At 46.4% G+C, this 11,792-nt stretch overlaps 1 protein-coding gene across 2 annotated transcripts in view; it reads left to right on the top strand.

The window, feature by feature from the left end:
* Positions 1-2,595: 2,595 nt before the first annotated feature.
* Ankrd55 (ankyrin repeat domain 55) overlaps positions 2,596-11,792 on the top strand; it is an 89,722-nt gene continuing 80,525 nt past the window's right edge. Inside the window, exons 1-2 of one of the 2 annotated variants that reach the window (XM_075976064.1) lie at positions 2,596-2,771; positions 2,996-3,161. In XM_075976064.1, the coding sequence (XP_075832179.1) occupies positions 3,107-3,161 (55 nt within the window). In that variant the 5' untranslated portion in view covers positions 2,596-2,771; positions 2,996-3,106. The remainder of the gene's footprint in view (positions 2,772-2,995; positions 3,162-11,792) is intronic. The other variant, XM_075976063.1, reaches the window with a different exon arrangement.

Below are 11,792 nucleotides of genomic sequence, written 5' to 3'. Positions count from 1 at the left end.
TTCAGTGTCTCTAGAAATGGCTGGGGCACAGCACTCTTGCTGCAGTGGTGAAGGACTGCATGACCAAACAGATGCAAGGGAGAGTCTAAACCTTTCATTGTTCTCTTGCTGGGGGTTGAGTAGTAGCAATGTCTGCCAGCTCGATGGACTTAGGCTGCCCCTCCCTGGTATCTGCTACTCTAATTAACAGTTTCCCTCCCTGTGCTGATTAATTTGATTGCCAACTTGATAGGATCTAGATCCGAGATGCCTAGGATACAAATTGCAGGGCATATCTATAAGGGAGTTTCTGCGCTGGGTTAAGTAAGGTAGGAAGACGCACCAACTGTGAGTGGCTGAGATAACAGACTGCATACAGAAGCCATTTGACCACCAGTATCCACCCTTCTCTGCTCCCTGCAGATTCAGTGGGGCGAGCAGCCTCAAACCCCTGCCAACATGGTGGGCTGCACTCTCAAAGTGTGAGCCAAACAAACCCTCCCTTCTTAAGTTGCTTTTGTCCAGGGCAACAAGAAAAATAATAAGTAGACTCCCCCAATGAGTTCTCAGCCCCTTTGGGTGTGGCACATCCTTAATTTAAGAGATTGGTGCTGGGAAACTTAAGAGATATATTTGAGTACTGGGGGTTATTAAGCACATGTCTTGATGTATTTTTAAATTTTAATTGTATTTCTCTCTCTCTCTCTGTGTGTGTGTGTGTGTGTGTGTGTTATGTGTCTGTGTGGGTGCGCACGTTTGCACATCAATGTGGGAGCCTGAGTTATTGATGCAGGGTGTTTTCCTTACTAGCTCACCACTATATAACTGAGGCATCGTCTCTCACATGAAACCAGAGTTCACCGACTGTCTAGCCACTACCTTTCCAGCACTGAGATTATAATCAGGCCGCCGCATCTCCCTACCATTTATGTAGCTGCTGAGGACCTGAACTCTAAAAACGCTAAAGCAAGAACTTGATCCAATATCTTTCCTGCTTCTGCTTGTGTTTTTAGGTCAAAGGATACAGAGTATTTTGAAGGAAGGAGACCATATGGGGAAGGAGAGTGATTAATAGCATTGCTGAGTACTCACTAGTACTGCTGAGTGATTCATGGTGTTAGTGATTAAGTCCTAGTTTTGAGTGGCTGTAATATTATTAGTGAGTGAGTGAGAGATTGTCACTGGGACCTGAGACACTTCAATTTTATTTATTTTTTTTCAAAGATTTATTTTATGATTTATACACCATTCTGCCTGCATATATGCCCACCACCAGGAGAGGGCGCCATTTCTCATTACAGATGGTTGTGGGCCACCATATGGTTGTTGGGAATTGACCTCAGGACCTCTGGAAGAGCAGCCAGTGCTCTTAACCACTGAGCCATCTCTCCAGCCCCCTTCAATTTTATTTTTGTGGAAAATAAATAATAGGCACCTAGGTAACACGAGGCAAAAGATAAGAAAGGAATTTGCCTACAGAGGAACATAGATTAGATTGCTACAGCCGGGTGGTGGTGGCACACACCTTTAATCCCAACACTTGGAAGGCACTCAGATCTCTGTGAGTTTGAGGCCAGCCTGGTCTACAAGAGCTAGTTCCAGAGAAACCTTGTCTCAAAAAACAAACAAACAAAACCATTAGATTGCTGTGTCCAAACAATTGTAAAGGCTCTGCATTTGTGTCTGGGGCTTTGTATCTGTGCGTGTGTGTGTGTGTGTGTGTGTGTGTGTGTGTGTGTGTGTGTGTGTGTTCAGTGACAGAGCTCTTATTTAAAATATGAAGCCTGGATTCAGTCCCCAGTACCACACAATAACTTATTAATATAGCTAAGTGCAGAGAAAAATTATTCCTGTATTTATTCCCAAATTCAAATATCTGTTAAGTAAAAAGGGAAAAAAAAGGTTTGTCATTATCACTGACACGTAAAACACCAGGTGATGCCACTTACAATCCCAACAGTCGGGGGATAGATAAGAGAGTCCTGGGCTTACTTCCAGTCAGCCTAGTCGTGTGGACATGGCCCACATTTCAGGGAGAGGCTGTATCTAGAAAAACAATGGTGGTCCTGAAGAGAGATCCTCTGGTCTATACACACACATATGCACACATGCACACGTACAGAGAGAGAGAGAGAGGAGAGAGAGATACAAAGCCCCAGAAACAAGTAAAATGCATTGATTTTATAAAAGCACAAAGAGATGAGCCGTAGAGATAGAAGCTTTCACTTAGCAGTAAATAGAGCCATCCGCTGCAAATGAGATCAAGATTTCCCCCTCAGGCTTTTGAGCCTAAAAGATGAATTTACTACCATTTTCTCCGCTCCTTCTCAGAGGTGTACATTTGGTGACCTGTCCGGGTTCATGCATGATGCAGTAACACCCACCCTTGTGACCGCAGACTGTTTTGATTTAGCCAGCGCAGACACTTGAGCCTTGACAAGCAAATACCACTCCCCTCCCGCAAGCCTCCCTGTCAGGAGGAGACCACTGCAGGGAACCTGAAGAAAAACAGAGCCCATGCGTAATTGCTCAGCAGGGCACGTGCCCTGCAGCCTCCTGCTCCAATATTTACATCCTATTCCATTGAGATGGCCCCTCTCTCTTCTCACGTGACCCAAATGCAGTTCTCACTCCGCCAAGAACAGACAGCCCAAACGCAGTTCTGTGCTAGCAGCTCTGCACATGCTCCGTCTGGCTCCTCACTTCACTCATTGAGGTTTCTATTGGTTTAAAGCAACCTTCCGGCCGCTGAAGCTCTAAGACCTGCAGCATTTCCCTGGCCACGATCCAAGGTACGCACCCCCACGAAGACTGTTTCATTTTAGGATTTGGACTGTTCTGTCTATCTGTTTTGGGGGAGGGGTGTGTAATACTCACACATGAGTATAGATGGTGATGGGGCTCAGAGAGTAACTCTTCCTCCCCCACAGTTTTTAGAAGAGGACTATTTTACCTCTCTTCAACGCTGACCTTGAAGGCAACCTGCAGATCTAATGCTCACTTAATTCTCCAACAGGAGCCTCGGCCAACAATGCTGAAGCCGACTGGCGTGTTGCCTGCAGTGTGTGAGCTGGTGCTTTCTCTTCTCCAGAGCCCTGGATGGTTTTTGTCATTCTTATGGTAAACGATGAGACAGGCTACCATGGATTTCAGCCCCTCGGCTGTGTTCGATCAGCAAAAAGGTAGAACGATGCTTTACTACGTCCTTCAATGCTGAGTATAACAGAGGGATTTCCTCTGTTGTTGTAAGGAAAGGGGTGTGTGTGTGTGTGTGTGTGTGTGTGTGTGTATACGAACCTGTTAAGAATGCTCCTCTAACTTGATAAGCTTTTAAGAGAGACAAAAACAAGTGTATGGGCTTTCTGTCTTGCTGACGTATTCCTAGCCTCTGGGTTTAAGGCATAGCAGCTAATTTAGAGATTGCCTTCTTGATGCCATGTCTTAAAGTGTATTAGAGAAAGTGATATCAGAATATATCCCATGCCTCTTTCAGTCTGTAAACCCCATCTTTTATCACTACAGTCCTCACGAGCCACTGCAGATTCCCCTCCAGGAGAGACACGACCCACAGACAGGGCATGCTGACACAGTAGCTCAATCAAGACTGTGCCTTGACTTAACAGCATATTATTTAATTGCAACGATAGAGTATGTTTTTTTCTTACCCTTCATTTGAATAAAGGAGGTCATCTTCCACAGGAGGAGTAGGCTGTGGGATTCATTCACCTTATCATCACCAGACATACAGCCCTTCAGTCTGTATATGTGATTTTGTATATGTTGTGTGCCCCCACGTATGTATTTGACATCTGTGTAATTACACAGGATGGTGGGAGGAGTTTTCACTCTTTACATGTTAACAGACATTTCTAGAACCTTTTAATGAAATATCTGGCTGGCATCTGATTCACTCTTTTCACTGAGTTTCTTCAGCAACCCAAGGTCCTCTGATGGTCTCTTTCTTTCAGCTACGGCATGAAATGGTGGCTGGGGGAAGCCTCATTAGGAAAATCCATGTCTTCTTTCTTTTTCCCAAATGTCGCTGCTTCCGGCCAGTGTTACCTCCCATAGTTCTACATCTGGCTTCACAAGTGAGCGATGTTTGCTCAGTGGGGTTCTCAAATAATAACTTAGATTTCTGAGGCATTTAGTGGATAGAATCTGAAAGAGAGAGGAGAGAGAGAGAGAGAGAGAGAGAGAGAGAGAGAGAGAGAGAGAGAGAGAGAGAACATCCTGATTCACTTTGAGTCTGGAGATAGGCACTGGAGAGAAGAGGCTTCCACTAGTTTCCCCTACCACCCCCTTTTTCCCCTCCCTGTACCTTGTGTTCTGCTGATGGCCAGAAAACAGTGTTGCTGAGCCACGGAACCACAGAGAAGCACAATGGGCTTATGGGGACGATTTTGAGGGAGCAGGGACTGACTGCAGAAGACCAAGCCCTCCAGAATGAATTCATCTGTTCCAGCGTGGTTCTCTCTCTCGGGAGCGAGCTCAGGTCATACCTAATGCAACATCTTTAATTCTCTGCAATTCCTCTACCCGAGTCCTCCCATAATATTAACCCTTTCCCTGCTATCTCTGTGCATCTCCCTTCTCTCTGAAATTAGTACCTGATGGACACAGAGATGTCTACAGTCACAGCTCTGAATGGCAAATCAGTTGAGATTTGCAATCTTGGCATTTTACTTGGGCCTTCATTTCCTCAGCAGGAAAATGATGTTTATGTAGCAGGGTCATTACAAAAATCCAAACTGATGCTTAAAGAAGCAGTTGCCAGATTGCCAAGATGCAGTGATTTTCAAATCACGGCTGCTGCGGCTCTTGCTGGGTTCAGTGCCACCTGATCTCCTCTTGACGTCTAGTTTAAAGGTGCCCATCCTCAGTCAGGGTGCTCGGTGGTTGCTGGGTGACTGCCTAGATTGCATTGCACCTTCGTCCAGAACGGCAGGGGGTCACTCAGAGTAAGTTCTGAGAGACAATGAACAGAAAAGATGCCCGTGTATTTCTATCCCCCCACTAACCCTTCCTCTACATTAAACGCATGGAAGAGCCTAAGAAGTTTTAAAACCTGAGTAGATTTCAGTATTGTATCATTAGCAAATGGCGGTAACATGACCAGAACGTTGAGCGTGAGCACTTCATCTTAATACCTGATATGGCAGGGAGGGAACATGGGAGCTTGCTCTGTGCAGTTTATGCAGAGACCTGGGATTGCAGTACCTCCAGGAATGGTGTAATTCTTCAGGGGACTTACAAATTTAAAAAAAAAATGGGCTGAGTGTGGAACTTTAGGGAAGGGTTTACAACGGATCCTAACAACTAGAGAATTGAAATCAACAGTCCCAGGTTCACATGCGTATGTGGACAGAGACATTTCTTCTGGGAGAAACTTAAATATGCTTTGGAAACTTTCTCTAGGGACATGTAGACAAATGTCTACCTTTTTATTATAGACCACCAAGGACTGGGAGAACCAGTGAATTTATTGGGCTTGCTTATAGGGCAAAGATGAGGAGTTTCTTGTGACCCCCAAGCTGCCATAACACCAAAAAAAAAAAGATCTCACCCCAACATGAATGATAACTTCCCTATTACTGAATAGATGGAATCCCCCTCTTACTAAACTATCTACAGTAGATGGAGTCCCCCTCTTACTGAACCATCTACGGTAGATGGAGTCCCCCTCTTACTGAACCATCTACGGTAGATGGAGTCCCCCTCTTACTGAACCATCTACGGTAGATGGAGTCCCCCTCTTACTGAACCATCTACGGTAGATGGAGTCCCCCTCTTACTAAACTATCTACAGTAGATGGAGTCCCCCTCTTACTGAACCATCTACGGTTGGTCTGTTTATTCTACCACCTCCCAGGGCCATGTGCAGTTGGGTTAAATTCACATACAAATGGCTAGGATGTGTGGGAGGGAGTAGGCAGAATCTAAGGCAAGACTCCACTGATCTTCTCCAACCCTTCTTCCCGAAGGAATGTTCACAGTCAGCAGGTTTCATTTAGAGGGTCTCCTGCAAGGAATCACAGCTGCTCTGATAAAAACGGCAGCGATAACGATCGGAGGATAATGTCCTACAATGGATATTACACGGTCCACCCGGCCTTGAACTTGGCTGGACAAGAAACAGTCTGGTGGGTTGGGAAGCATTGAAAATGGTGATGCCTGGGCCCCACCTGTGGAGTTTTCAATAAAATGGGTATGGCTATGGGTTGGTCCCCACCCCCAGGATGTTCATCCCTCCGCCCCCCCAACCTTTTAGGGGGGATAAGTGAGGACAGAGCAGCTCAGGGTAGCTCTTGCAAAAGTCACAATCTGCCAGTTACTAACGAGAGGACCCAGACCTGGGTGCTCTCTTATGCAGGCGACAAAGCAATTGTAAGCTTCCAGTTCACCAAGCTCTCCAGCCTAGCAATGGCTGGAGGTAAGCACAGACCAGAACTCAGCTCATGGCTGTGCAGAGAATGGGGAGCCACATGCAGGGATCTAAGGAGATAAATCTCTATGACTCTATTTATCCACAAAGTCTTGTCTCAAGTCCCCATAGCCTCCTGAGCTGATGGTCCTCCTTTGGCTTCAGTCTCCTCTCCCGTGTGAGTTACATGGTTTTGCCTATCTACAAGGTCTCTGTGGGCTTCAGGGCCAGGTTATGACTGGCCCAGACTCTAGCTTGCCATGTTAACTTTAGAGGGAGAAAGCCTGATTTCTGCCAGACTCCCTGCTCCTGTGTCTTGTGCTTTCTGCTCTCACCATAGCAACAGCTGTGATCCCACGTGTTTCTCCTGGCTGCCTGCCCTCTCCAGACCCACATACAAGAGAGGAACGTAGTAAAATGATTTACTACAGAACACGGAGGTTCCTGCTCGCTTGAGTCGACTAGCTGTATAACTGAGGGGAAATCTACATTTTCACCTCTGTACAAGTACTGTACCTGAAGGAATCCCCACCCTCAGAGAGAAAACAGGAGGCATAGCCACTCTCCACGGCCTCCTTTGTCCTCGTCAGCCCGGTGTTGGTCACAGTGAGGAGGCCAGGTCCTACTACAGTTCTGTTGGGAAATGGATCTGATGAGGCAGGATGGAATGTGTGCGGCTACCTCGGGACTTCAGGCTCCTCATAGCCTCAGCCCTTTGTAGAAACATTGTTGCAAGGATGAGAGGAATGGCTGGTCTTCTGCTCAGGGTGGTACAGTTAGCTAGTATCCTTGATCTACTATAATGAAACACCATCCACAGACGCTTACAACAACAGACATTTCCTCTCACAGTTCTAGAAGACCCGTATGAAACTGAGATGTCAGGAGCACGATCCTTCTAGAACTTTCAGTGAAGTGTCTTCCCTTGCCTATTCCAGTTTTGGGCTGTCATGATCTCATTACTTCCACCTCTGCCTTCATCTCTGTCTACCAGGCTATGTGTACATATCTCCTCCATGTGTGCAGTCCATGGTACGAGTCTCAAACTCTGTCTGCTCCAGACAATGCAGGAGAAATGCCTCATAATCTGTGACTTAACCCCAGTGTTTCACATCTAAGGCAGGTGTGTGTGTGTCTACATGGGCTTGTGCATGTGTGTGTGCACACCACATAAAGCAATAACCATAGGTTCCAGCAGTTAGGACATGAACATCTCTAGAGCTACATGAAATGAGAACTCTCAGAAAGCAGATGTGCATGGTAGTGTTTTGTCAACCTGACACAAGCTGGGGTCATCAGATAAAAGGGAGCCTCAATTGAGAAAATACCTCCATCAGATTGGCTTATAGTAAGTCTGTGAAGCTAATTTCCTGACTAGTGGTTGCTGTGGGAAGGCCCGGTCCACTGTGGGCAGTGCTATCCCTGGGCAGGCGGCCCTGGGTGGTCTTTCTCCATGGCCTCTGCTTCAGCTCCCATCTCAAAGTTGCCTTGAGTGCCTGCTCGGAATTCCCTTCACGATGGACTCTAAGCTGTAAGAGGACATAAACCCTTCCTCGGGTTGCTTTTGGTTACAGCGCTCGGCCCAATGCTAGAAAATTTAACCAGGACCTAAGGTAAAGTCATAACATGGCATGGTTTTTGATAAAAATCCATTCCTATTTATGGTATATGGAAAGCTAGCATGTAAGAGGTGAGAGGAACATCTCTTCGGTGCCGACTCTGCACAGGCATTGTGTGTGGATAACATGGTGGAGAGCTGATGTCTACTGAGCACCCAACCTCCTGCGCTAAGGACTACACCTAAATCAACTCATGGAATTCTACTATCAGCCTCTTTCTTTTACCAGCAGAATTCAGAAAGCTCGTGACCTAACCCACCATTACCACCAGTAGAGCAGAAAAGCTGGGACCACAGCCAAAGTCTATTTCTCTTCAAATTCCTGCTCTTTTGGCCACCGTATGTTGTCTTACTGGGAATCTATAAAACTTAACAGGGAAATGAAGGTATCATCAACAACAACAAAATAAATCGATGACCCACTTCATTTACAATCAAGCTGTTAATCCCACAGTTTTTCAGATCAACACACAGATGTGCTGATGGTAAAACTCAACTTCTCATCTGCAGTGGTAACGCTAAGCAAAGAGGCTTGCATCTTGCTGAAAAAGCAAAAGTTAAATCGCGGGGCCACAGCCAGATAGATGCCTCCAAGGGAAGAACAAGCAAAGTTGAAAGGATCTGAGGAAGAGGGCAAGGGAGAGCAGGAGAAGGGGGCCGGGAAGAGGAGGGTCATTTGGGTTTGGTTGACAGTTTCAGGCGGAAAGACTGAAGTCGAGGTTGGTGTTCTGATCAGCTGTTCTGTTAAAGGAGGGCGCACAGCAAATGGCCACCCACAGGCTTAGAATCGGGGTCTCTGCTGCTCTTGAGCTGATGCTCAGGGTTGTCCTTCTCTGGCTTAACAAAGAACAGAGGGAAAGAGAGATAGAAGAATCTCTTTGCCAAAGTTCTGGGCCATTCAAGACCAAGGCTGGTCCCGCTTCTTCTCTGTTCTGCCCCCTTCTTTCCCATTGATCAGCTCTTGAGACAGGTTAGGAGAGTCTAGTTCACTCCAGAGACAGCCGAAGCTTGTATCTGTTAGTCCCTCAGAAGATCCCACCTCCAGTGACCTGAGCAGTCCTTCCCTTCACCCTTCCCAGGACGAACAGAAGGGAGCATGCGACAGACAGATACTTGCCAAACAACCACCGGTCACACCTTGAGGAGGCATGATTGAGTGCTGGGCACTAGAGGAGTGAGGTCATTGGCAGCATTCTCCACCACAGACAGCTCTGTTATTAGGAGTCTGGGTATCCAGGGACCGAAGAAGCCCCTGCTTGGGTAGCCACATCTCTGGTATCAACTGTATCACTTCTCACAGCTTCAACAGATCCATTTCAGGAGTCTAAGCCTCAACTCGGGCAGAGCTGAACTGGATGGCCACACTGAGAGTTGGCCATCTTTGTTCATCGACCCCACAGCACGGCAGGACAGAGCATCTCTGTGGGTTACCTCAGAGATGCCTGTGGAGTTCCCCACGTGGGGCCATCACTTTACCACCTAAAAGAGAAGAAAACCACTATATTTCTAGCTGTTATTTTGATGTAACCAACGTCTTACCCACCCACAAGATATGGGCCAAGGTGAGAAGGCAAAGATCTGAGTGCAGGGAGGCTAGGGTAAGTGGGAAAAGTGGCATGTGGTTAGGCTAGCCTACACCGTCTCACAGAAAGACTCCTTCCAGTGGTTGTCACACGCTGACTCTGCTCGAAATTCTCCGAAAGTCTGTGGGGCTTTCGGTGCAGTGTCTGCTGATTCCACTGTGTCATGAACAATCAGCATCTCAGATTTTCCAGTCACCCCACGATTAACCCTCTGCTGATAGGCGCGTGTGCTCAGTAAGTGTCCTCCATTTGTTTCTGTTTGTGAAAATTGTGGCTAGCATTTGGTCGTTGAAAACTTGTTTTGGGTCATTGCTTATATTGGGGAAGAAGTCACTGCATTCTGTGCAAGAAACCCTTCCACTTCTAAGTGTGCCCTCGGGACAGTATATACATGTGACAGGCTAGGGTCTACTCAGTTTTTAGCTATTTAAAAACAATTTCTTGTGACTGGGTAGTAATATACGCACACATGGATACATAAGGAGGCCAGAAAAAAGTGTCCTGCTCTATCTCTATATGCCGATTTCCCTTGAGACAGGCACTCTTGGTGAAGCCAACACTCACCATTTTGGCTAGGCTGGGTGGCCAGTAAGCCACAGCAATTCTCTGGTATCTGCCCCCCAAACACACACACGTACACGCACGCACACACACACACGCACACACACACACGCACGCACACACACACACACACGCACGCACACACACACGCACACACGCACGCACACACACACACACACACACGCACGCACACACACACGCACACACACACACGCACGGACACACACACACACACGCACACACACACACACACGCACACACACACACACGCACACACACACACACACACGCACACACACACACACACGCACGCACACACACACGCACACACACGCACGCACACACACACACACGCACACACACACACGCACGCACACACACACGCACACACACACGCACACACACACACACGCACGCACGCACACACACACGCACGCACACACACACACGCACGCACACACACACGCGCACACACACACGCACGCACACACACACACGCACGCACACACACACACGCACGCACACACACGCACGCACACACACACACACACACTTGACTTTTTACATGAGTTCTGGGGCTCAAACTCCGGTCCTTACAGTCGCACAGCAAGAACTTCTGCTCACTCTGCCATCTCCCCAGCTCCTGAAAACAATTTCCAATTTATGGGAAGAGAAGACCTAACGTTATATATAGAATATTTGAATAGTTTCCACCCAGGCTTACATGATGTAATATTTTAGCCCATTTTATTATTTGCTCTGTGTGTGTGTGTGGTGTGTGTGTGTATTTAATCTACTGTCTGCATCCCAGTGTTGTCTACTGATCCAATAATATCTTTTATACCACTACCCCAACTTCAATAAAGAATCCAGGCAAGAGTCACAGACATTCTGTTCAGTTATCACATTGCCTTCTTTTCTTTTCATCTGGTATACCCTTGTGGACTCTCTTTGTCTCTTTTGACAGAGAGTTTTGAAGTTATAGTCTTATTTTTGTTGAAAATTGAGTTGCATTTTTGTAGTTTGTATGACTCTTCCTCACATAGTTGTTTCAGAGTAGCGAAAGGAGAGTTGATATTATGCTCACCTATTTTTAGTTTCCAAAGCTAGCCAGGCTAACACAATCCTTTGTAAAAATGAATGTAAAATTTATACTTGCCCAATTAATGAAGAACTAATATAGTATATTAACATCAAGAGCCCTGCAAGAATTCAAGGAGTGAGAAATTCATTTGCACTTGGAAAATGAACCCGAAATTGATCAATAAATACAATTATCCCATTTTAAAGATTCTATAATTTTAAAAACACATTTTTTTAAGAATTAGATTACTGACAAGGCCTGCTTCAGATGTTCCCTAAGCTGGGAATGGCAGTGTGTGTATGTAATCTCAGCACAACGAAGACTGAGGCTGGAGGATCCCCAGAAATTCAAAGCCAGTGAGTTCAAGACAAACCTGGGCAATTTATCAAGATCCTGTCTCAAAGGAAAAACCAAAGCATCACCACCCTTGGCATGGTGAAATGTCCTGTAGTTCCAGCACTCAGAAGGAAGAGGCAGGAGGGTTGCTGTGCATTCAGAGTGAGTTTTCACAGTGAGTTCTCAACCAGCCAAAGTTACATAATA

This window comes from Microtus pennsylvanicus, chromosome 6, assembly GCF_037038515.1.
Source record: "Microtus pennsylvanicus isolate mMicPen1 chromosome 6, mMicPen1.hap1, whole genome shotgun sequence".
Taxonomy (NCBI): Eukaryota; Metazoa; Chordata; class Mammalia; order Rodentia; family Cricetidae; genus Microtus; species Microtus pennsylvanicus.
Note: the sequence above shows the minus strand (reverse complement) of the source record. Positions and strands in the feature narration are given on the sequence as shown.